General features: G+C 63.9%; 2 protein-coding genes across 8 annotated transcripts in view; one reads left to right on the forward strand and one right to left on the reverse strand.

The window, feature by feature from the left end:
* BCR (BCR activator of RhoGEF and GTPase) overlaps positions 1 to 21181 on the forward strand; it is an 87433-nt gene extending 66252 nt beyond the window's left edge. For all 4 annotated transcript variants that reach the window (XM_061141403.1, XM_061141404.1, XM_061141405.1 and 1 more), the window contains 12 exons: positions 703 to 778; positions 2097 to 2201; positions 2806 to 2880; positions 4705 to 4802; positions 6300 to 6434; positions 13834 to 13893; positions 14984 to 15093; positions 16241 to 16380; positions 16879 to 17013; positions 17696 to 17801; positions 18142 to 18304; positions 18619 to 21181. In XM_061141403.1, the coding sequence (XP_060997386.1) occupies positions 703 to 778; positions 2097 to 2201; positions 2806 to 2880; positions 4705 to 4802; positions 6300 to 6434; positions 13834 to 13893; positions 14984 to 15093; positions 16241 to 16380; positions 16879 to 17013; positions 17696 to 17801; positions 18142 to 18304; positions 18619 to 18708 (1293 nt within the window). In that variant the 3' untranslated portion in view covers positions 18709 to 21181. The remainder of the gene's footprint in view (positions 1 to 702; positions 779 to 2096; positions 2202 to 2805; positions 2881 to 4704; positions 4803 to 6299; positions 6435 to 13833; positions 13894 to 14983; positions 15094 to 16240; positions 16381 to 16878; positions 17014 to 17695; positions 17802 to 18141; positions 18305 to 18618) is intronic.
* On the reverse strand, positions 2887 to 12331 carry LOC133056261 (uncharacterized). Of its 4 annotated transcripts, none has more exons than XR_009692774.1 (3): positions 10303 to 12331; positions 9053 to 9160; positions 7732 to 8476 (listed from the first exon to the last, which is right to left on the reverse strand). XR_009692774.1 is itself a non-coding variant. In XM_061141407.1 (3 exons), the coding sequence occupies exons 1-3, from the start codon at positions 10430 to 10432 to the stop codon at positions 8195 to 8197; spliced, it is 465 nt and encodes a 154-aa protein (XP_060997390.1). In that variant the 5' UTR covers positions 10433 to 12331; the 3' UTR covers positions 7732 to 8194. The 4 variants fall into 4 exon arrangements, 1 of the variants encoding a protein (XP_060997390.1); XM_061141407.1 differs by having other exon boundaries at positions 9053 to 9105; XR_009692775.1 differs by lacking the exons at positions 7732 to 8476; positions 9053 to 9160 and adding an exon at positions 2887 to 4584.
* Positions 21182 to 25089: the final 3908 nt, after the last annotated feature.

The raw sequence follows: 25089 nt of genomic DNA on the forward strand, positions 1-25089 counted from the left end.
CAGGCCACGCCCATGCCCATAGGCCACGCCCACCCACAGGCCGAGCCCCCACCCGCCAGTCACGGCCTGCTGGCCACGCCCCCGCCAGCCACCACCTATCACGCCCCACCTGCAGGCCACGCCCACTCCCCACCCCCGCCGGCTGCCTGTGGTGCCTTTTCGGCCTCAGAGACTTGTGCAGCATGGCACCCCGGCCCGGGGGCGCCCCTTTCTGGGGCTCTGGCCCGAACCCCCACAGCTGGGACGTGGTGGGGACTCCAGGGGCGTCTCCGTAGGGTTGGGGGCTCATAGGCTCTCAGTGCAAGGATGCAGTCTGGGGACTTTCTACCCTGAGGGCCTTTCTCTGTGGGCATCGCACGCCTGCCGGGGGCCTCGCGGGGGCCCCTGCCTCCGCGTCAGGGCCTGGGCTGGTGGGCATCAGCCCTCCGCTCGGCACATCCGTCTTGGGGACCCGGTGGCCCTGTGCTGCGACACGTCACCCTGACCCAGGCGGCCAGGGGGTGCAGGAGCAGGGCTGCTGGAGCGCCCCGCCGCGCCCCCCCGCCCCCCCCACCCCAGCTCTGATGCCTGCAGCGCGGGGCTGTGGGTTCCCTGAGCGGGTTCGCTGCGGGCTCCACGTGGTGGCCGGGACAGAGCCCGGTCTGCTGGGTGCTCGGTCAGCGGGGAGGCCATAACTGGGGCGTGCTCTCCCCCTGCCCCCAGAGTTACACGTTCCTGATCTCCTCCGACTACGAGAGGGCCGAGTGGAGAGAGAACATCCGGGAGCAGCAGAAGAAGTGTGAGTGGCCCCCGGGCTGGGGCGGGGGCTCCAGACGCGGGTTCAGGGGCATCGGCACTGTGGTCTCTGACCTCGTTTTCCCCAGCGGGCTGGGCCGTGGAATTCATCCAAGTGAGGTGCGCTGTGGAGCCCTGACACAGGAGACACCCGAGGAGGGCTGTCCTGAAAGGACCCCCTGCCCTCCGTAACTTTGCCCACCGCCAGCCTGCTCTCTGACCGACCCCCCCCGCCGTGAACCCGTCTTGTTGCCCGGGCCCTCCCTGAACTCCCCCCACCCCGCCTTGTGGGTCTCCTGCCCTTGCCCCTGGGGCCCCCCGACCTTCCCTGAACCCCCCCACCCCTGCCTCGCCCGCCCCCCAGGCCTGCCACAGAGCCCAGCAGATGCTGGTGCCACGAGGCTCTTGGCCGCGCCTGGCTGCGCGGCCACACCCTGCTGGCCCTGCTCCCCTGTGTCTGGCCGCTGTCGGGACAGGGCGCCCACCCCGCTCCAGGACGGGCCCTTCTCTGGGCGCTTCCCCCTGTGTTAGCGGGTCTTTCCTTCCGCTCAGTTCACAGCTGTCCCGTGCTGCCTGACTGCCTTCAGGGCTGGAGGGCAAACCCTGCCCGGGACCTGGGGCTGCGGCTGCCTGCTTCCCGCCTCCGCTCCCCACTGCACCTCCCCTCCAACGTGACTTGGGACCTCCAAGCCATTCTTGCTGAGAAGTTCCTGCGCGTGCCTTTTGCAGGGGGAGCCAGGCTGAGCCCCATATCCCGGGTGGGTTGGGGCTCCACACGCCTCTGCCCTCTCCCCCCCAGGGCCACCGTCTCTGGGGATGGGGTGCTCCTGGTGGCTCTGATGGCCGGTGCCCGGGACCCCGCCCGTGTTCCCATCTCGGGTATCCTGTTGTAGCCAGGGGCCCAGACCACTTACAGCGTCTGTCCTCTGCTCAGGAGTGCGCCCCATTCCCCCACCCGGTGGAGAGATGGGGGTGCAAGGGACAGAGCTGCGCTGGGTGTCTGGGGAGACCCCACAGGAAGCTGCCCCGGGTCACCCCTCACAACTGCCATAAGGCCCAGCCGAGGTGGCAGGCGACCCTGTGTTTGTGAGCATCTTGCAAAGATTCCCTCCCCGCCTCAGCCCAGCCCAGGCCCCCTGGGCCATGCCCCACCTGGCCCTTAGCGGCTCCTCCCTGGGAGGATGTGGACCCTGTGGGCCTCCTCACCGGGGTGTGCTGAGGGCCCGCTGCAAGGATAGCTGGAGAAAACGCTCCAGGGGGTCCCGGGGGTTCCGAGGAGCCAGGTGGACTCACCGGCTGGCGCCCCTGTGCCCCCATCTCAGGTTTCAAGAGCTTCTCACTGACATCCGTGGAGCTGCAGATGCTGACGAACTCGTGTGTCAAACTCCAGACCGTCCACAGCATCCCGCTGACCATCAACAAGGAAGGTGGGCCGCCCCCCGCCCCGCACCCTCCAGGCCGCCGTTCCTTACTGCTGTCGGCGCTGTCCTGGGCCTGGGGACCTCCGTGCCCGGGGTTGTGTGTGCTCCTGTCGGCTCCTCCCTGGAGTGGACGGGACAAGTTGGGGTGACCCAGGAGACCAGAGACTTGGTCCTGAGTCCCGAGCCGCTCCTCAGACCCTCTGTGCACCGGGTCTGGCCCTGCTCCCCGGCCCCCCACTGGCCCCCACATGTGGTCGTGCCGCCTGCATTCACTGTTACACTCGTGCACACGCGCTCACACACAAGAGCGTGCTTTGCACACTGTGCGCCTCATCCATGTGATGTGCTTCCCGACCCCTCTCCTGTCCTGAGAACCCGTCACGTCTCGTCTTCGTCCCTGGTTTGCCCGCGTTGTGAACTTAGGACTTGATCCTAAGGTCCCCGAGAACAGAGGCCACAGCGGATGTTTCTGCTCACGTTGTCGCCTTGTCCCCCGCTGAGCAAGTGACAGTCATGCGGTGTCCCCCGTGAGGGTCCTTGAAGCAGAGCCCTGCCACCTGCCTGCCCCTCCCAGGAGGACGGGCGCTCACCTCTCTGGTCTCTTGCACAGATGACGAATCTCCTGGGCTCTATGGGTTCCTGAATGTCATCGTCCACTCTGCCACCGGCTTTAAGCAGAGTTCAAGTAGGTGGCTGGTGTGGGGAGTAAGGTGGCCGGACCCTGAGCCGGAGGGTGCGGGGACCAGGGAGGCGGCTGACCGCCCGGAGGTGTGGTGCTCGCTATTGCCCACTGGGTGTGGGGTTGCTTTCTGGGGTGGATCTTGCCCTTGCCGGCATCTGGCTCTTCAGACTCTGGGAGCTGGGAGCTGCCCCCTGCAGGCAGGTCTTGCAATTGTAGAGGTCAGGTTTTGCTACAGACAAGGAAATTAGTCCTGAATATTCATCAGAAGGACTGATGCTGAAGCTAAAACTCCAATACTTTGGCCACCTGATGCGAAGAACCGACTCATTGGCAAAGATCCTGATGCTGGGAAAGATTGAAGGCAGGAGGAGAAGGGGACGACAGAGGATGAGATGGTTGGATGGCATCACCGACTCAATGGACATGAGTTTGAGTAAACTCCGGGAGTTGGTGATGGACAGGGAGGCCTGGTGTGCTGCGATTCATGAGGTCGCAAAGAGTCGGACACGACTGAGCAACTTGAACAAGAAGAACAAAATGCGGCCTAGGTCTCCAGGAGGCCGAGGGCTGGCACCCCGACCCTGTGCCGGGGAGGTTTTGCTGCTCTGATGTGCGGAAGGGATACCCTTTTAATCCTTCCCCTTGGGGGCACCTGTCCGGCCACTCTGGAGTGGTGAGGGTTGGTTGCGTTTCGGTGTAGGCTCAGCACGCACTCCCCCGTCAGCCCGACCCCCAAGCTCTTAGGGCCCCTTGGAGGAGGACGCGGGGCAGCCACCTTCTGCTGACCATGCCACTGTCCCTACAAAACCAAACAAGAAGTCCCTGATGAGCCCCAGAAGAGAAGCTGTTTCCAGGCCGGGTGGATATGATCAGGGCTTCGTGTCCAGAATCTATCAAGAAGGCTTACAGTGCCATGCCTGAGACAGCACAGTCTTTTAAAAATGAGCAAAAGACTTGGATAGACGGAAAAAGCAGATTTACAGATTTGTGCTTGAATGGGAAAAATGGGCCAAAGAGATCTTTTTAGAAGTGACGGAAATGCACTAAAATCGAATGGCGGTGATGCCTGCAGGACTCTAAGCTCACCCAGGAGCACCCAGCTGGACACTCAGTGGGTGAACGTGAAGGTACAATCATTCACACCTCAGTAGAGCCGTTTTTTAAAGTAAGCAACACAATTTCTGTTGGGTAAGTTATAACTATAACTAGGTTTGAATAAGCCTGGATACCTATTCAACTACACGTTTTCTTTTACCGTATAGTAACTTTATTAGTAGGGCTTCCCGGGGGGCTCAGACAGTAAAGAATCTACCAGCAATGCAGGAGACTCAGGTTCGATCCCTGGGTCGGGAAAGATCCACTGGAGAAGGGAAGGGCAACCCACTCCAGTACTCTTGCCTGGAGAACTTCATTAATACGCTGATGGACCGAGCCCCGCTCTGCGCCCCTACACCACTTCTCTCCCGGCGCCGAGCTACTGTCCGTGAGCAGAGGAGCGCATGTCATGACAGGTGCAGGCTTCTAGCTGCACTCTTGTGACGTGAAGCTGTCTTGACGGCACTGGTTTGGTGTCTTGTTTTAGAAAGAAAACCAAGAACTTTTCCCGGCGGTCCAGAGATCAGGATCTGGCACTTCTACTGCAGGGGACGAGGGGGGCACCGGTTCCATCCTGGGTTGGGGTCCCGAGATCCTGCAGGTGTTACAGCGCTACGAAAAAAAACCCAAGACTTTTGTGTGTGTGTGATTTAGAAAATAACACCTGCTTTTAAGAAATACGGGTGACAAAGAGCCATGTGGTCAGTCCGCTCTCCGTGTGGCCCCACGCAGGTCTGTACTGCACCCTGGAGGTGGATTCCTTCGGCTACTTTGTAAATAAAGCCAAGACGCGCGTCTACAGGGACACGGCCGAGCCCAACTGGAACGAGGTGAGGCCTTGCTTCTGGGCAATCTCGAGGCGCTGCGTCCGTGGGGTGTGTCCCCCGAGGGCTTCCCCGCCGGCCTCCGTGCCAGCAGCGTTCCCGGAATCTCCCGGGGGAGCAGGCGGGCCAGGAGATTTTATCTCCGTGTTCCTGAGAATTCGCCTGCACACACACCCCGCTCCGCCAGTGACAGACACTTGTTTTGCTGGCAGAGCGTCTGGAAAAAGAGCTTTGAAGGGCTTCTTACCATTAAGGCCCTTGTTGCTGAGTGTTTATCTGGGAGGTTTCCATGGTGTTTTTGCTCAGAAATTGGAATGAGCCTTGGGTGCCGTGACTCTTGGTGCCCGGAAGCCGGGGCTCTGCTCCTGGGGCGGGGGCTGGGGGCGCCTCGCTGGTTTGGAGAGGACCCTGGTCCCTTCTCAGCATCACTTTCATGATCGTTAGATGTGCCACACGCCACCCTCGGGCCGGGGGTCTGGGGAGCCAACGCACCTGCCTGGTCCTTAGAACTCCAGCACCCGCGCTAAGGGCTGTCCCTTGATTAAGGATGGAGCCGGGCAGGGGGTGTCGGAGCCAGGCGGACCCATCCAGGAGGGCGTGACCCCACAGAGGCAGCGCACGCCAGGTTCTGGACACTGCCGAGGGGGCTGCAGAGACCGAGCTTGGGCTGAGGGCCTTCAGGGCAGCCTGTCACCCTGGTTGCACGTGTGGACCGTCTAGGTTCTTGCAGGTTCCTGACACATGCGCTGTCCCCACCGGCCCCCATTCAGGCTCAGAAATACCTGCTCTCCCGACCCCCTGACCCCCATTTCCCCACCAAGAATGCAAGCTGGCGAAAACCCTGGTGGGAAACGCCAGAGTTCCCGAGGTGTCATGGGGGTGACGGAGGAGGAAGCAGGCCCCATGCAGCCCGCAGCAGACATGCTGAGAGCCTGCAGGAGAACCTCTCTTCCCGGGTCTGTCTCTCGCCTCGCCTGGGTCGATGTTTTTGTTTTCCCAAATAGACCGTTCTCGGGGCAGCTTGAGGTCCCCAGCAGAGCTGAGCGGAAAGGAGAGAACACTCCTGTGTCCCCCAACCCTGGCCCCCCACGTGCACCCACCTGGGTGGGCGCTGGTCATGATCAGTGGGCCTCCAGAGACACACCCCCCCAGAGCCCACAGCGGGTCTGCGTTTGTAACCAGCGCCACCCCCTTTTGGGGCCCCTGGTGCAGGTGGTTGGGGGACCACCCTGTGAGATGCTGGCTCCAGGAGCTTGGGTTAGGCGTGAGAGGTGCCCAGAGCTTCCGGAAGCTCCCAGACTGGCGGTGTGATGTTCATGGGTCAGCGGCTCCCGAGGGTCTGCATCGCGGGCAACAGTGGGGAGGGTCTCGCCGCGGGGCCTCAGGGGAGCTGTCTGTGTGGGAAGGGCTGCGGTTCAGGGGCCCCTTCGGCCGGCAGCACTGAGCGTCCCTCTGCGGGGCCCGCCCAGTAACCCGGGCTTTCCTCCTCTCTCCGGGGCGCAGGAGTTTGAGATCGAGCTGGAGGGCTCGCAGACCCTGAGGATCCTGTGCTACGAGAAGTGCTACCACAAGACCAGGCTCGCCAAGGAGGACGGCGGGGAGAGCGCAGACCGGATCGTGGGCAAGGGCCAGGTGCAGGTGAGGCAGCCCCTCCGCTCCCCGTGGGCTCCGGGGGATCCCCCGCCCCGAACCCACGCACCCCGCCTCCGGGCGCCCCGCGCTCTTCCCCACCCAGGGACGCCGAGGGGGAGTTGGGGAGACAGTGGGGCAGGCCGGCTCTGAATCGTCCGCCGTGGGAGACCTGGGCTGGCGCCTTCGTGGGTCCCTTTCCGCCCCTGCCTGCCTATCACGCAGCGTCTTGTCCCCATGGGAATTCCAGCTCTGCCTGTTTTTCCAGGAGGCCTTGTGCCTCCCTGGCCTCTGGAGAGCCCGAGGTAGCACCCTGCAGGGCTGCCCTTTTCACTCAGGAGCCGCCTCTAATTGGAAAAACAGGAGACTGAGTCTCCCCGCCTGGCGCCCCCTCTCTGGCGTGTAGACCCCGCTTCCGGGCCTGCAGCTGCCTCCCTCCGTGGGGTGGGTGCTGTTTCCCCCCGACCCCCGGAGCTGGCAGAGGAGCCCCTGGTGGGTGAAGAGGAAGTCGCCACAGAGGACCGGCTAGGGGTCCCCAGGTCCAAGCCCTCCGGGCCCTCAGCCTTCCGAGCACGGGATGCGCGCTCCGGCTCTCACGGAAGCACCCGCCTTGTGCTTCTCACAGCCTCAGCTGCAGGCTCTGCACCCCAGGAGGAAGCCCCAGCACCCTCTCTCCTTACGGGGCAGATGACCGGACCCAGCTAAGGGGGCTCCTGTGGGCCCTGACTGCTCCCCCGGTGCCCCGGGACCCCCCACAATGAGGCCTCCTGGGGGAGTGGCTGGACGTGCCGGGGGCCGCGGAGGACAGGGCTCCCCAGGGGGCCCCCCATCCCTTCCCAGGTGCAGGACGTGAAGACCCTCCAGGCAGAGAGGGCGACTCACACCCCACGACCCTGGGGAGTCCTCTCCCAGCCCCGCCGCGGCTGGCTGGCTGGCTTCCCGGGAGGGGCAGGGTGCCGGAGAAGCTGCTGAGGGAACTGGCCGGCTCGGGGCCTCCAGGGACCCCTGTCCCTTAGGACCGGGCCTGAGAGCCAGGGTGCCCTTCCGATCTCTGCCGCCCTCTGCCACCTACCAGCCAGCACCACAGGGCAAGGGTGACGGGTGTTGGGGGCGCAGTCCTGGCTGCGCTGAGACCCAAGGACAGGAGGCTGACGGCGCCTGGGGCTGGGCTCCCCTCGGCCGGGGCAGCCCAGGGTGGCTGTGACTCTGTGGAATCCCAGGGATTCCAACTTCACTGCTGACCACCCTGTTTTTGTCTTATTTTTTCTTTTTAAGTGGTTACTTAAAAAAAAATTTACTTATTTTATTAGTATTACATATATGTGCATAGTATTTGCCGCGCTGGGTCTCCGTTGCAGCGCGGGCTCGTCTCTAGTTGCATCGAGCAGGGGCTCCTCTCCGGGTGCAGGGCGCGGACTTCCACCGCCGCGGCTTCTCGCGTCTCGGAGCAGCGCGGACTCTAGGTGTCTTCAGTGGTTGTGGCTCCCCCCCCCCCCCCCCGCCGCCGGGCTCTAGAGCACAAGCTCAGTAGTCGTGAGCAGCTAGCGTGGAACACGTTTCTCCGCAGCAAGTGGAGTCTTCTCGGACCAGGGATCAAACCCGTGTCTCCCAGCCTGGCAGGCAGATTCTTCACCCCTGAGCTCTGGGGGAGGCTGCCTCGGTCTGTTCTTGATGGACACCGGGGCGTTGCCCAGATGGGGCTGTTCTGTGGGCATCCCGAGCCGGACGCCTCCGAGCGCGGCGGTGTTCAGGCACCTGCCTGGCGCTGGTCACCGTTCGGGGCCTCGGTCGTTGCCTCCGCGCCCGAGGACGACTGGCCTCCTTTGTCCCCCGCCCCCCGTTCCCTCCTGCACCTGCCCTGGCCCCAGCGTCTGTCCCGACACCCCGCTCTGCCCACACCTCACCCAGCCCACGGTGAGCTGGCAGGCTGGGCGCCCGATGCCTGCTCTCAACTCTGGTTCCTCCAGCCTTGGACTCGACATCATCTGCGTCCTCCTGCAGGACTGGGGTCCCGGGGGTGCTGGGGTCTGAGCCGGGGCCTCCAAGCACTGCTGCTGGGTAACCGGGAGGCTCAGACAGGAAAGGGAACACTCGTCTTCCTCCTTTACGGAGTCAGGTTCTATCAAACCGGGGTCTCCTGCGTTGCAGGCAGATTCTTTATCGTCTGAACCACCAGGGAGAGAGCGGTAGTGATCAGATAACAGTGGGACTGCGGGGGTTTCTGGCTGCGCTGGTCTAGTGGGATTCTTGCAGGAGACAGGCCCGGGTGATGCGGACGTCACCAGGGAAGGCAGGGACGAACAGCGTGGTCACATGCTGGGAATGGTTAAATATTGAGGGTAGGGATTTTTTTTTTTCTTAAATATTTACCCTTTATTTATCCAGCTGCGTCGGTTCTTAGTTGCAGCACGTAAGATCTTTCATTGCAGGGCTCGGACGTTGTGTTGTGGCCCTTGGGGATCTTAGTTCTCTGACCAGGGATTGAACCCACGACCCCCCGCACTGCAGGGCAGACTCTTAACCAGCGGACCACCAGGGAAGTCTGTAGGGCAGGGGATTTTTGCTTAACTGACTTAGCAGGGTTCTTGCTGAAACCGATCTCCTGGGGACAAGACCTGCAGGCATACCTCGGAGGTGCTGCCGTGAAGCAGGTCACGTGAAGTTTCTGGTTTCCCAGTGCCTGTGAAGGGGATGTTGACACTGTACTGAGGTCAGAGTGTGCGGTAGCGTCACGCCTAAAAAAGCAGTGTTAAGTGCCTTAATTAAAAAAAAAAAAAGACTTCATTACTACGAAGTGCGTACAGGCATCTGACAATGCAGGGTTGCCCCAAACCTTCAGCTTGTGAAAACGCAGATTGCGGAGCACAGAAAAATGAGGGCTTGTCTGTAGCTGGGAAACAGGTCAGAGTGGCCTGCAGACTCGAGTCCCCCAGTCCCACTGCCCCTCCCGGGACCTGGGGTGACTCAGAGCCGTCATCAGTCCTGGGGACCTCCCGGAGGGGCGGGAGGGGGTCTGTGACTCAGGCTGGGGGCAGCCAGGCTTGTTTACGAGTCTGGATCCTCAGCAGGAGGAGGAAGGAAGGCGGTCAGGGGAGGCTGGTCATGCTGACGACAGCCCGGGACCCCAGCCAGGCCGCCTCCCCCCTCCCCCGTGGACACGTTTCTCTGGGGGGTGCACCTCAGGGAGGCTGTCTGTGACTCCCGGGCCCAGCCTGCCTAAACTGGGGCTTTCCCAGCAATTCCAGGTACTCTCCCAGCTGGGCCGCGTGCAAGGGGCGTGTGGCCCTGCAGGTCCTGCTGTGGGGGAGGGGGTGGCTACACCGTGCCCGCCCCCCCCCCGCCGAGTCCTCTCCCCCTCCCTCATCCAGAAGTCTCTGCCGCTGTGGGGAGTGGTACAGAGTGGCCCAGGCCCTCCTTGCTCTACTTGTGGTCCCGTTTGGGACCCCGCATCTTTTTTTCATTGACCGACATCCACCGCATCCCCTTCAAGTAGAGAACTCAGTGAAAAGTGAAAGTGTTAGTCACTCAGTTGTGTCCGGCTCTTTGTGACCCCGTGGACTGTAGCCCGCCAGGCTCCTCTGTCCATGGGATTCTCCAGGCAAGAATGCTGGAGTGGGTTGCCATGCCCTCCTCCAGGGGATCTTCCCAAACCAGGGATCAAATCCTCCTACGTCTCCCGCATTGCCGGCAGATTGTTTACTGTCTGAGTCACCAGGAAGATAAGCCAGTGATCTTAGTAATTTACAGTTTTACGACTGTTAACAACAGTCGCGTTTGAGAATATTTCCATTCTCTCAAAGCAGTTTCCCTGTTCCCACCCCCAGGCCCAGGCTGATCCGCTTTTTGTGTACGGATGTGCTCCGTCTAAAGAACCCACCTGCAGGGCAGGAGATGCAGGTTAGATCCCTGGGTTGGGACGATCCCCTGGAGAAGGGCATGGCAACCCACTCCAGTACTCCTTTCTGGAGAATCCCATGGACAGAGGAGCCTGGCAGGATACAGTCCATGGGGTCGCAGAGAGTCAGTCACAACGTGTTGACTCAACAGTTGCTCACCCTGCGTGTTTCGTGTAAACAGCCTCGTGCTCTGTGACGCGGCTTCCGTGACTGGCTTCCCCCACTTGGCAAAGCGTTTCTGAGGGTCACCCGCGTCACCGTGCGTTCACCGCATTCCCTTTTTTGGCTGGACCGTGTCTCACCCGTGTGTGCACACACCACGTTTTGCTTATCTGTCTGTTCTCTGGTGGGTGGACACCTGGGTTGCTTCCAGTTCGTGCCACGTGAACCTGTCACGGTCGGCGTGTTCACAGATGCTTCCCTCCTTCCCGTGTGGAGAGCCATGGCGGGAATCGCTGGGTCAGGCAGCCACGGTTGGCTCTGCGAGCTGCTGGCCTGCTCTTCCCGAGAGGCTGCAGTAGTTCACGTCCCCATGGAGGTGCCTGAGGGGCCCTGTTTCTCAGCGTCCTCGACAAGCCCCTGGTACTGTTTGTTTCCTATTTGTTGGGGTGCATCGGGTCCTCGCTGTGGCACTCGGGGTCCCCGCCACCGTCATGCGGGTTCTTCCGTCGCCGCACGTGGACTCCCTAGGTTTGCCTTGAAGGCTTAGTTCCCCGAACCCCAGGGCTCGAACCCGCATCCCCTGCCTCCCCTGGCAGATTCTCAACCACGGGACCGCCCCCGGGAGGTCCCCTCTCTTGTCTTTTTGATCAGAGCTGTCCTCTGGGCCTTGGGTGGGTTGGGGCCAGGGGAGGGCAGGAAGGAGTTAAAGATGCAGAGATCAGAGCTCCAGGAACGCACTAGTGAGACAGAGGCTGGAGGGCATCGTCCCCTCGGGCGGTGGGGGTGTCTCTGGTCCCCTCTCAGGGGACCACTCCCGGGAGCACGTCACAGCATGAGATACATGGGGCTTGGTCTGGAGGGCCGGGGAGGGCCCACTGGCCCGTCCTGGGCACTGACCGCTTCCCGGAGGAAACCACAGCCTCCAAGGAGGCGGGTGAGGAGGGAGCCGCCTGCCGTGTATTGGTTCTGCCGCCGCCCGGGCGGGGGTGGACAAGAGGATGCTCTGAGTGTGTCCGTCAGGCCGTCCATCCCTGACCGCCAGGCCGCTCCTGCCTTCCAGGCAGAGCTCGGGGCAACCGTCCACCAGGCCTGCCATACCCCCTTGTTCCCTGGGGGTGCCCCGTGCCCAGCCCTGGGGGAGGCGAATGGAGACGCAGACCTCCGACCGGGGAGGAGGCGCCCGGCCCGCCCAGCCCCGTCGTGGCTTTCCCGAAGGCGCTCGCTCTTTCCTGGTCCTCCCCCCACCCCCGCGTGCTCCGTTCCCAGCCCGTCCCGCTTGTTTACTCCTCTGTGCTGTGAATAGCCCAGGCGGAGCGCCAGCCTCCAGCAGTGTTTGTGGACGGAGCCCGGCTGCGGCCTTGCCCCCGGCGCGCCCCCCTGGCGTGGCTTCCGCCCGCTCTGTTTGTTGGAGCCGGGCCAGCCCGTGGACTGGGGGCAGGAGGGCAGGCAGGTGGGGGTGGGTGGTCGGCGGCCCTGAGCCCCCCGGTCCCTGGGCCGGGCGGTCGGTTCCGGGGGTTGCAGGGTGTTCTTCCACCCGAGTCCGGCCCTGGCAGGGATGGATGAGGCCGTGGCTGTGGGTCTCGCAGGACCTGGAAGTGGGGGGCAGGTCCAGCCGTGCGGCGGCCTGGCCGGGCAGACACGGGTTACTCAGCGTCTCCAAACTGCCCGGCAGGAAACCGGCCACTTGCGAAGGAAGCTTGGCTTTTCTGGGCTCTGGAGGGAAAGCGTGACGCATCGGGGTTCCCGTAACTGACGAGCTGCCGGTGGGGGTGTTTTTCCCACACAAACAAAACGAAGAACCCGGGCGAGCCTGCAGAGGCGGGGCTTCCTGAGAAGCCGGGTCAAAAGGCGGCGGGCCCCGAGCCCGGCACACTCCCGCCCGATGCTGCTGCCCGGCCGCTGTCCCGTCCACCGTGCAGCTGCCCCGCCGCCAGCCCCTCGGGCAGCAGGGCCGAGGATGCGGGAGACGCTGGGCACGGCCGCCCTGCAGACCCTCCTGCGGCACCTCCACCCTGGCCTGGCGGGCCGCAGCCGGGCGGCCTCGGGGGAGGAGCACATGTGTGCTTGCAGCACCGCCCTGTGGACCCACATCCGAAGCCTCGTGCACAAGGGCAAGGTGGGCCTGCGGGGCAGCCGGGGTCCCTGGGGTGGGCAGGGGCCGGGCTCTGTCCCCCCAACCCTGTCCCCCTGCTGGCTGTGCTGGTCTCAGTTCTGGAAGGGGAGGGACGGGGAGAAAGGCCCAGGGGTTACCAGCCTCTGGAGGGAACCAGAAAGGCTCTCTTTCTGCTGCTCTATTTCCCCTTTTAACGCTGCCCGTGGGGGACGCCCCTGGTGGCCCAGTGGCTCGGACGCCACGCTTCCACTGCAGAGGGCAAGGCTTCGATCCTAAGCAGGGAACTAAGATCCCACTACACAGCGTGGCTAGAGAAGTTTTTTGTTTTTAATTAAAATGATGAAACTGCCATCAGTGGCGGGACCCTGTCCCTTTCCTTGGGAGCTGGGGGCACTGGGCCTGCTTCCTGGGCGGTCAGGACCCGGGAGCCTCCCCGCTCCCGCCACACCTGGCCTGGTCGGAAGCCGGGAGCTCCACTGGCCCCGGAGCTTTGAGGGCCCAGCGTCCCTGCCGCCCCCGCCCACAGGCGCCCCCGAGGAGGTGTGACCGCAGCTGGGCGCCAGGAAGCCCCACGGGGCAGTGGTCTGTGCTGGCTCTCTGCTTGCACACCTGCCCCTCAGGCCGGGGTCCCCACGGCCCCGGAGTGTGGCCCGAGAACCTCCCAGGAGGGGGAGGCCCCGCCGTGGGTGGGCCTGGCCCAGATTAAAGGCCCCACCTGCACAGGCCCCCATGCCAGAGGGGCACACTAAGGGTCCCCAGCTCTTAGATGACACATTTCCCCCCACCCCCAGAAGATGCTGTTGAAATCAGGCTTCCCAAAGTGTCGCCTACATGACTGGTCAGCCTCTGAGCTGCGTGAAGCCCCCTGTGATGCTGGGGGTTGGGGGAGCAGGACAGCCCCCAGCCCCCGGGGCTGCCAGGGCGGGCGTGAGCGCTGCTGGGAAGGGTGGGTTCCCTGGGGAGCAGGGTGCAGGGCCTGAGTGCTCACTGACTCGCCCCCCAGCTGAGCCTGGGATGCAGGCAGCGAGGGTCTGGGGGCGGGAGGGCTCTGAGGCTCCAGGACTTTTCTGGCGGGTCCTCCGTTTGGACCCCACTTGGCCTCTGAAAAGAGGTACCGGCCGAGGCCTGCTGCTGATTCTGCTTGGACGTGGAGGAGTCGCGGGCTTGGGCTTGCTGCCTGGCCCAGCCTCTGCTTGGAAGCCCAGGGCATCAGGTAACCATGGCCCCTTGCTTTCAGCTGGACCCCCAGACCCTGCAGGACAGAGACTGGCAGCGGACGGTCATCGCCATGAACGGGGTACGTGCCACCCAGCACTGTGCTGGCTTCTGCTTCCTGTAGAGGGTTGGGGTGGTTCCAGTCCCTTCTGAGACCCTCGGGGCTGGAGAAGGCAGAGGCCCCGTGGGGCGGAACCGCAGCATGCGGGCCCAAGGCCACGCGGGCCAGAGACTTGCGGCTGGAGTGCGGGTCACCCACCAGGCACTGGGCGTCCCTCCTCAGAGCAGGGTCCAGGGTCATCATGGGGATGGAGGGGGCCTGGACCCTGGGGTCTGCACACAGAGACTGAGACCCCTGATTAGACTTCAGTGCCCCGTAAGAATTGAGACCTTAAGAAAAAACACTGCCACTCACCAGAAAAGCTCTGGGCATGTAGGTTGTACCTGGAGGAGGGCGTGGCAGCCTCCTGTATCCTTGCCTGGAGAACCCCTTGGACAGAGGAGCCTGGTGGGCTGCAGTCCCTGGGGTCACACAGAGTCAGACAGGACTGAAGCGGGTTAGCATGTAGGACACCATGCTGACATTTGATAGGTGATTCGTGGCTTTTTGTTACATTATTCTCTATACATTTTCTCTAGTGGCCTGTTTTTTTTTAGGTTTTTATTTTGTGTTGGGATATAGCCAGTTGACAATGTGACAGTTTCAGGTGAATGTAGAAGGGACTCAGCCACACATATACGTATGGTATGTCCAGTTCAGTCGCTCAGTCTTGTGTCCGACTCTTTGCGACTCCATGGACCGCAGCACGCCAGGCCTCCCTGTCCATCACCAACTCCTGGAGTTTGCTCAAACTCATGTCCATTGAGCTGGTGGATACATATGTGGATGCATAGATCCATTCTCCGCCAAACTGCCCTCCTGTGCAGGCTGCCACGCAACATGGAGTCTAGTGGTTCTTTTTAATCAGGATTAAATGAGAAAGAGAAGCCACAGGGAGGGGGGAGGTTGTGCAGAAGCGGGTCCTCAGACGGCCCTGGCTGTTCCCATCTGCCGCTGAGTTGGACCAGAGCCTGCCCCCGACCTGGACCTTAGCCTGAGATCGCAGGGCCCTGGGAGCAGGCTCTGAGGACCAGGAGGCTGAGAGGGTCGTGCCCCCCACCCTCCCCTCCAGATTGAAGTGAAGCTGTCAATCAAGTTCACCAGCAGGGAGTTCAGCTTGAAGAGGATGCCTTCCCGAAAACAGACGGGCGTCTTCGGAGTCAAGATCGCCGTGGTCACCAAGTGAGTGGCGGCGGGCAGGGGCTCCCGTCTCTCGTCCCTGAGGGCGGGGGGTGCGCCCTCCCCGGGTGTCTCTGCAGGACGTAGCCCGTGTGGGCACGGTCGTTGCGCGGGGACCCCTCGCAGGCCCGTGGAGCACTCCATGTGTGGCTGCCTCCCGTGCTGACCACGGACGAGTCCCCAGCAGCTCGGGGGTGTCCCGCCCCCGGAGCCGGGCTCAGCAGGGCGCCCTTCCCCCGCTTGGAGTTTGTCAGGATCCGAGCTCCTGTCCCGCCCCGCCCGCCCCCGCCCCCCACGGTCAGTCTCAGGAGTCTCAGGCTCAGGCTGGGCCTGAGGACACGTAGCCGCTTCCTCCAGAACCCACTTTCCCCGGCTTGGAGCCTGGCCCGGCCCTGACCTCACTGGTGGTCAGGCGGGGCACCTGGCTACAGCCTGGCCCCCGGCTACACCCCAGCCGTCCCCCCAGCTCCTCTGGGCGGCTCTGGGTGGGAGCAGGGACCCCCAGACGAGCACCACTCGTGAGAGGGGCTGGGAGCAGGGCTCTGCTGGGTCCCGGATCCAGTCGCTAAACTAGACTGAACCGACCCTCCAGAGTTCTTACTCTGAAGAGTTGAAAAGTTCTTACTCTGGCGTCCTGCCTGCAGGGGCTGGAACTGTCCCCTGTTAGGTCGTGGAAGAGAGAAGGGTAGCGTCACAGGATTCCGAGCTGAGCACGGGGGCCAGGTGGCCCTGTGGACTTGATCCTCTGGCCCCGCTGCCTGCCGGGTGCCGGGCTCCCCTCTGCCTGAGGCCTGGAGGGGTCCCCTTTCCCCCACCCGACTGGGAGACCAGACCGCTTCCCAGGACCCTTGCAGTCAGTCTCCCGTCAACCCAGGGCCCTGGGAGCTCGGGACTGACCTCCGGTAGCCGACCTCGCTCAGAAAGGCCTCCCGCGGGGTGGGTGTGCTCGGAGGGTGTCCGGCCCACCCGGACTGTTGGAAAGACCCTGATGAGAGGGAGGCAGTGATGATCGTGAGACCGCAGAGCCCCGGGGGGACACACGCCAGGCTCTGGTGCTCCGGGCGAGCCCAGAGGCGAGGGGGCGGCCCCACGGAGAGGGCGGAGCTGCCAGCGCTGAGGCACCGCCTCCTTCCCCCACCCACCCCCGCAGGAGGGAGCGGTCCAAGGTGCCGTACATCGTGCGCCAGTGCGTCGAGGAGATCGAGCGCCGGGGCATGGAGGAGGTGGGCATCTACCGCGTGTCCGGAGTGGCCACGGACATCCAGGCCCTGAAGGCGGCCTTTGACGTCAGTGAGTGTCTCAGCAGCCGGGCCGGAGGGAGGGGTGGGTGCGGTGCGTGCGCCGCCGGGGAGGGAGGTTCGCAGAAGGCGGTTCCTAACCCATGCTGACCACGCACGCGTGGCGCTTGCCAAGTCGGACCAGGGGCTTCCGTGCGGCGCCCCCCGGCTCTACCCCCTGGGGGCTCAGCTTGCCACCCCCCCGCCCCCGGGGGTGGGTGTGAGAGAGGTGCCGACCAAGCCCAGGGGTCAGCGAGTCTGGTGCCAAAAAGCTGATGGAACCGCCCCGATTGCCAGATGAGGCTGGGAGACCCCAGGGTTGTCTAAGATCGTTGTCTCCTCCCGCCGCGGGGGGCCTGGAGCCCTGGCCGGTGTGGCGCGGGGCGGGGGGACACCACCACTGTAGTTAAGCTGCCCTCAGGTGACCCACACGGGTCCGGCTGGGGCTCAGAGGGTGGAGCCGACTCGGGGTCCGCGGAGGGCTCCGCTCCACTTCCACGCCCTTCCCCAGACAACAAAGATGTGTCGGTGATGATGAGCGAGATGGATGTGAACGCCATCGCTGGGACGCTGAAGCTCTACTTCCGCGAGCTGCCGGAGCCCCTCTTCACCGACGAGTTCTACCCCAACTTCGCTGAAGGCATCGGTGAGCACGGGGCGTCTCCCATCCCCTCTCCTGTCAGCCTTTGATGGGAGGGAAACCCAAGTTTCAGCACAAACTCTGCGAGTGGCTGGGGACCAGGAACCTAGCCGTCCCGGGAGGCCTCCCACGGGCTGACCACTGTGCCCGTCCCTCGAGGTCGCCGAGATGGGGGGCTGCCGCTGTGGACTGCAGCTGCCAGTGTGGGGTCCGGAGGCTGCTGTCCTCCTCAGTGGCCCCAGACCCTGGCCCATCAGTCAGGGCTTCCGAGTACACCCTGACCCCGGGCCCACCCGGAGGGTGGGGGGCGCTGGCACTCAGGGCGGCTGCAGCCTCCGCACCCAACCCCCGCCAGGGCTGCTCAGCTGAGGACCTGCCCCCACCCACCACCACCCAGGTGCAAAGGCTCGTGTGATGGGGGGTCTGTGGCCTCCGCTTCCCCTGAGCAGGTGGGAAGGGCCGAGGCGGCCAGGGGGGCAGCTGTGCCTGGCACCCCCGCCACTGGCCCATGTGGTGCCCTCGACCCCTCTGAGGGTCAGATAAGGCGTCCAGGGTGGCCAGGCTCCCACCCCAGGGCCCTCACCGGGGGCCAGCGTGGGAGGCAGGACCGTGACTGGCCCGGGCCCTGGGGGCGCCCTCCAGCCCGGGGTGGTCACTGTGAGGAGTAACCGCCCCCCACCCCCCGCAGCGCTCTCAGACCCCGTGGCGAAGGAGAGCTGCATGCTAAACCTGCTGCTGTCGCTCCCGGAGGCCAACCTGCTCACCTTCCTCTTCCTCCTGGACCACCTGAAAAGGTAGCCCCCCTCCTCTGGGCTGCTCAGGGCCTCGGTGGGTCCCCTGCTCCCATCAGACTCCCTGGCTCCCGGGGCCTTCCCTCTGTAGTGCTCCCCCCATCTGTGGGTGTCCCCCCAGGTACCGGCGCACCACCACCCCCGTCCCCCCGTGCCCTGGCCAGCCATGGGCTCGGGTGTCCCTGTGGGCCGCCAGCCCTCTGCGTTCCGACCGGGAAGAGCCAGGGTGGGTCAGCTGGGGAGCCCTCCGCTCGCCCTCCTGGGGTGGCCTGGGTCCCCACCCACCTCCACGCCCCCATCCCCGAGGCAGCATCACAGCAGTCCCCCCCCCCCCCCACCACAGGGTGGCGGAAAAGGAGACGGTGAATAAAATGTCCCTGCACAACCTCGCCACGGTGTTTGGCCCCACGCTGCTCCGGCCCTCGGAGAAGGAGAACAAGCTGCCCGCCAACCCCAGCCAGGCCATCTCCATGACCGACAGCTGGTCCCTGGAGGTCATGTCCCAGGTACGGTGGGCTTGCCTACCTGGCCCGGACCTGTGGCCGCTGCCCGCGCCCCGCACCCCTGCGTCCTGTCAGGGGTTCCCACCGAGCCGTGCAGGGGAGGTGGCTGAGGTCTGGAGACAGGGCCACGAGGTGGGCTGCGGCTCTGCCCTCTGCTCTTGGCTGGGGCTCCCAGGACCGGTCTGAGGGACGGGGCGGGGGGCCCCCAGGCCTCTGCTGTGAGGGCCTCGTTGTCCCCAGAGGGCCCTGGGTTCTGCCGGGGTCAGGGGGAGCCTCCCCTTCTCTGAGCCGCCATCCCCTCCCACTCCACCCGGCAGGTCCAGGTGCTGCTGTACTTCCTGCAGCTGGAGGCCATCCCCGCCCCGGACAGCAGGAGACAGAGCGTCCTCTTCTCCACCGAAGTCTAGAGGCCCCGGCCCGCCCCGAGAGAGCAGAGGATGGCCCAGGGCCCTGCCAGGGACACGGGCCATCCAGCCACAGAGCGGGAGCTGAGCCTCCTGGAGGAGTCACAGGGCCCCCCCACCCCAGGCCCATGCTGCTGCCAAGAGACAAGCGACCTCTGGCAGAAGCGGCCGGGGCAGTCCCGGCCCCCCTGCCCTCGCGGGCCCTAGGCTGGCCTCAAACTGTGTCCACGCCACCACCAGAGGGCGCCCCGAGCCAGCGCGTCGCCCGTCGTGGGCCTGGGCGGGACCAGGCGAAGGGAGTGTTTTTTGCGAAATGTAACTTAAGAGAGTTGAAAGATTTCCACTGGATCACCTGTCGAGATGAGATGGCGCATCTCGGGGGAGGAGGGAGCAGGCAGGAGCGGACTCCCTGACTCTTGAGTCGTCGTCCTGAATAAATACCGCTGCCGCTTCATGCCCGCGGTGGGGGGGCGGGGGGCCAGGCCCCGTCCGGTGCGGGTGGGAGCGTGTCGATTTCCCAGATCAGAACGCTCCAGTCCTGCTTTGTAACCAGGCTGGAGGAGCCGAGTCTACACCGTGTGGCGCCTGACCCCGTTCACCTCCTGGCTTCTGTTTCTCTGCAGAAGGCTCTGCGGCCGGCACGGGCCTTCCTCCTGCCCTCCTCCGTTGCTTTGTCTCCGCCCATCTCGCGCGCATCGCGTGGGCAGCCGCCCGCTGACCTGTGTCACGTGCAGGGCCGGGACACCAGGGGAGGGGGCCCGGGGCTGCGCACTTGACCACGGCTCATCAGGGGAGGGCGAACCCGCCCACCGTCCAGAAGCACGCTCGCCTCGTCGGCTCAGAAGGCCGGCCTCCTCCGACCCGGGGCGTCTGCCCGCTGCCCTCCCGTCCGCTTAGTCACGCCCCGCCCCCCGACACCCAGATCGGCTGCGCCCCCTCGCCGCACGCGCCCCACAGACTCTTGTAAAGGTTTTCTTCTCTTGGTGGCGGCGGCAGCTTGCCGACAGCTTGTTTTAAACTTTGATCCGAATAGCTTTTTGATACTTGAATATTTTTAAGTTTTATACATAGTCTCTAATTTTTTTTGTTTCCTAACAAGATTCAGACACCCACTAAGATGTTAGAATGTACTCTGTGGACAAGCGGTGTCCACAGCGCCATCTCGTCTTCCTCCACGCGCCAGCCCTCTTTCCATCGGGAGCTGTTCCGGAAGTCTCCTGGGCACCCGGAATTGGGGGGGAGGTTGGGAACAGGCCCAGGGTGGGGGCGCCCACCCCGGAGCAGCTGGAGGGACCGACCCCCCCTGCGCACACACTCCACGCCCCTGGGCTGAAGCCAGGACGTGGCTGGTTACCCTGCCGACCGTCTGACTTAGAGGAGACAGAACCGGGGACACCTCTAGGTATTTTGAAGACGCGCATCTGTGAAGAATCGTTTGGCTTCTGTCTAAGAAGGGGCGGGGGCAAGGAGAAAAGAAACAGGCAAAGCTTCCAGGCTGGACTTGCGGGAAGTGAGGATGTCGCTGAACCAGAGGAGGGAAGCGGAGGCAAGACTCAGGAAAAGGCGTTCGTTTGTCACGCGATTAGACCGGTCACGCGGGGCACTGCTCGGCCCGTCCCGTGTCCCCGGCGGGGCGGGAGGCTCTCCCCCGTGGTGTGGACGGGCAGGAGCTCCAGGCACGTGGGGGTCACGTGCCCCTCCCTCTCCTGTCTGCTGGCGGACCTGCTGACACGGGGGACGGAAAAAGAAGCCACTCGAAGGTCTTGGGTCCTCATACTGTATTTATTTAGTTGTACTTTGGTCTCGTGGGGAGAGCTGTGGTCCCCCTGGCAGATGAGGGTGTAGCAGATGGCGGGGGGCAGGGGTGTCCTCTGTCCCCGAATGTTCTCTGGACTTGGTGGGTCTCCCGGCCTCTGGCCCCTGACCTTTTTTAGCCTGGCTTCCCATCCTGTCCAGCCCTGGGGGGAATGTGCTCTGCCTGGAAAGCCCTGGCCTGGTTTCTGTTCCCTGGAGCCTTCATGATCTGCGTCCACCATGATGAAACTGGAAAGCTGTCTCTCAGCGTCTGTGCCAATCCTGGTCCCCTGCGGCACCTCCTTCCCCTCTGCAAGCTCTTTCTTGACGTAGGATGCGTGCTGCCAAGTGGCGGGATGACTGCTCGCTCTTCCCACTGTGGCGGCAGTTGCTATGGGTCCCCAGGCATCCCCGTTGCTCGTCTGACACTCTGGCACTGACAGGCGGCGAAGCTGGCGGGTGGGTGACTGGCTAGGGGCCAGACGTGACCTTCCTCAAGGCTCAGCGGCCGGATGCCGCCTTGCCGCCTGGGGCCCTGCATCTGGAGCCCAAGCCTGGCCACACGCTGGGGTTGGCGGTGGGTCTCCGGGCAGCCGCGTGTCTGAGTTCCAGCTCAGCCATTTCTCCTGCTGCGGTGTGGGGGAAAGACTGCTGACACTTTCATTAAAGTTCCTTGAGACGACTTGTGTCCATGCTGGTGGTGCCATAGAAACGCCGTGACCAGGGGCTCTGGGAGCGCCCCCGACGGGGCCGATGGGTCAGGGCTGGGGGTGGGCATTGGGGCTGGAAGCAGCAGCAGGTGGAGTGGACAGGTAGGCATCCAGGAGGCCTCCCCGAGGAGGCGGGCACTGCTGGAGACGGGCCCAGCCCAGGGTGTCCACTTCCCCACAGGCCGCCTCTCCACCAAGCGCGGGGCTGTTGGGTTTGGGGTGAACAGCTGCAGGGACATGGACATGGCCCGGTGCGGGGGGCGGGTCCAGCCATGCCCAGCCCAGCCCTGCACGAGCCCCTTGGCCTCCGTGGTTTCCACCGGTGCTTGCGAGCCCAGCCTTTGGGTTGCCGGGCGTGGGTCCCCTGAGCCGCCACCAGCCTTGCCTTCAGAAAAAGCCACCCAGCGTCCAGGGAAGCCATGTCCCCGTGGAGATGGGCACGCCAGGTGGGGACAGACGGGGCCACAGCCACGGGGACCGGCCTTGCCATCCTCGACATCTGCCAGAATCACCCTGAGGTTCCTCCAGGGCACCTTCCTTGAGGCGGAAGGCTTGGCGTTTGCAGAGCTGCATGGACGCTGGGCTGCTGCCCTCCTGACGCCTGCTGACGAGGAAGAGGCTTCCGCGGGCCCCCCTCCTTGGACCTGGCCCCTGAAAGGCAGTTCTGTGTGTGTGTGTGTGTGTGTGCGCGCACGCTCAGCTATGTCTGACTCAGACCCCCTGGACTGTCAGAGCCGCCAGGCCCAGCCCCTCTGCCGTGTGATTCTCCAGGCAAGAAAACTGGAGTGGTTTGCCATTCCCTCCTGCAGGGGAATCTTCCCGAAAGTCTAGTTACATCTCTCTATCCCTGCCTTCTGGGTCCTATTCGAAAACCTTTAATGAAAAGCTCCAACGCATCTATCTCATGAGGAATTGACTTGGGGACAAGCGGACGGTTCCCCATTGTTGCTAAGAGCAGGGGCTTCATCCAGCCCGGCCCAGGCCAGTGGCATGGCCAGGGAGCGGGACCATTCGCGGCTGTGGGGTCTAAGGCCTCAGACCCCAAAGACCCTCAGAGTCAATCCCTTTGCTTGGTAGGTGGGTAAACAAAGTTTGCATGGAGGCCCCCCCCCACCCCACTGCCACCGTCTCAGCTGTTTGAAGAGCAGAGACAGGCTGGGGACGCGGTGTCTCCACGCTCCCCACAGGCTGGCTGCCTCTCCACTGGGCTCGAGCCGAGGCCTGGCATCACGCACGTACCCCAGTCGCGGGATTTTGTGTAAAGACCTCAGAAGAGCCTGCATACCCCCCCCCACCCACCCCCCCAAAAAGAAGGCCCCAGTGGCCTTAAAAGGAATTATTTCCATGATGGAACAAATGATGGGCTGTTCCCAACAGCTCTGAACAGATAAACAGAAAAAGTGAGGGGGTGACAGACAGTGGCTCCTGAGAAGGCCAGACGGCCTCCCAGAGCGGCCGCCCTGGGTCAGCGGGCAGGCTGGGAGCCGCGGGACACCCCGGGGTGAGGGAGGGCACTGTCAGACCCGAGGCGGGGGACCCTGTGTGACCCTGCTCTCCTGGGGTGGTGGGGAGAACCGCAGGCAGCTACAGGAATGGTCCCGTGGAAGACGGGGCCCTGCTGCGTCTCAGACGCGTCCAGGCTGGGAAGGGAGGCTGCTGCTGGGGGGGCTGCTTGGTGGGCGGGGGGGGGGGGGGGGGCAAGGCTGCTTGTCTGCATGTCACTGCGTCACAGGCCACGTGTCCTGGGACAGACCTTCTGGGGGCCTCTCGGGCCTGTTCAGCCAGATCACTGAGGGCTCGGTCTGCACACCAGCTCTCTTCCGTTCTCCTCCTGTGGTGGACCTGGCCAGGAACTCTCCCTTTGGATTTTCAGGTTTCTTGGTGGAGGGGAGCCGGGCTGCTAGGATAAGCTCTGCCTACGTGCTAACTCCCTTCAGTCACGTCCGACCCTGCGACCCCGTGGACTTGCAGCCCACCAGGCTCCTCTGTCCACGGGGATTCTCCAGGCAAGGCTGCTGGAGTGGGTTGCCACGTCCTCATCCAGGGCCTCTTCCCAGCCCAGGGATCGAACTCACGGCTCTTGCATCTCCTGCGTTGGCAGGTGGATTCTTTCACCAGGAGCGCCAGCTGAGAAGCGCAGCTGCCGAGAAGAGTTGATTCAAATGGGATTCTGGCCAAGGAAGGGGTCTGAGGGGCGAGGTCTACACTGGAGCAGTCCCACCCCCATCCCCAGGGCGGGCAGGGGAAGGCAGTGCCTGGATGGTGGCCAGCTCAGACCTGGGGCCTCCCCGGGGCTGGAGGGTGTGAGGCTGTGACCCCTGATTTTTGTCTGTGTTCCCCCCGCCCCCCTTAAGGCAATGCACCCCTGAGGGGCACTCCCTAGGCAGGGTGCTTTCACACAGTGATGGTGACGGCCAGGAAGAGACTCCAGGGTTTGTGGGCGGTGGGCGGCGGCTGCAGGAGCCTGTCCACCCAGCAGGCCACCTGGTGTAACCCTGCCTCTGACCCCCGCCAACCCCGCACCCCGGGAGACCCAGACTCCACGCTCCGTGTGGTTATAACAGGGCCGTGTTCCAGCTGCAGGTGCTGAAGCCCTAAGCCCCAGCAGAGATTAGGCGTGAAGCCCTGACTCCAGGCCTGATGGCTTCATAAGAAGAGGGTGAGAGACGGTTGTCTGGCAGTCCCGTGGTTGGGCCTCGGCGCTTTCAGGGCCGAGGGCCTGGGTTCGGTCCCTGGTTGGTGAACTAAGACCCCATAAGCCATGAGGCATGGCTGGGGGGATAAAAAAAGAGAGCGAGAGACCAGAGCTGTGTCTCCGCTGCTCCCAGAGGAAAGGCCACGTGAGGACATGGAGAGAAGCCGCAAGCCAGGAAGAGACGCCGGGGGAGGAACCAAACCGGATGGCACTCTGACCGTGGGCTCCAGATCTGTGAGACATCCGTGCCGGCTGTGTGAGCCCCTGGCCTGCGGCCTTCACTGTCACGGCCGCCCGGGTCCACCGGACGGCGGCCTTTTGGCGGTTCTGGCCCCTGGCTGGACCCAAGCCTGGGACTGAGTCTTCCCCATGCTGCTCCTGGTTCACGGCCCTCACAGAGCCCCGCGGTGGTTGAGTGACCACCCCGCACGTGGGGAGTGCCCACCCCCACCCCCACACCCCCCGGGTCCGGGCCAGGCCAGTGAACCTCATGGCCAAGCCCTGCTGCTCACCCCGACCGGAGGCTCTGGCCACCAGCCCCTCCTACCCACAAACGGCCCCGAGAACACAGAGGTCCCCTTCCCCACCTGGGCCCCCAGCCCGCTGGCCTTCTGGGCCTCTGTCCCCCCTCTGCAGAGGTGCCCTCCTCGGCTTGGCACCCCTGTGCCGGAAACCCTCCTAGCTCACTCTAATCCCCGAGAGCAGGGAGAACGGAGGCTCTCTCCACCCCTGAGACCTCCCAGCTGTGGCCCGTCCATCTCCTTCTCCAGCAGGCTGGAGGCCCACTCCTCACCAGGCCCAGGCCAGCCTGCTTCTGACCGGAACCCCGGGCCCCTTGAGGCCAGGCCAGCAGCCACTCCCAGCCCGATGTCTCTGACCCACTCCCAGCCCCTCTTGCTGCCACAGGCAGGCCTGCTGACCCAGTGTTAAACGAGCCTCCCAGGGCGGCTTATGCTTTCTCAACAGGCTGGTCCTTCCTCCGGGACTTTACAGAACTCCTCGGAACTGCCTTCAGGCCATCCTGCAAACGCAGCATGTTTACACAGAGCCCTGCTTTGGGTTGCAAACGGGACATGGATGTACTCTTAGGCCCGCCCTCTTTACCCCTTTGCTTAATGTCTCGCTAGAGTGAAAGCTATCCTCACGGGGAGAATTTTGTATAGGGTTCTCGGGAGGCTAGTTTGC

This window comes from Dama dama, chromosome 5, assembly GCF_033118175.1.
Source record: "Dama dama isolate Ldn47 chromosome 5, ASM3311817v1, whole genome shotgun sequence".
Taxonomy (NCBI): domain Eukaryota; kingdom Metazoa; phylum Chordata; class Mammalia; order Artiodactyla; family Cervidae; genus Dama; species Dama dama.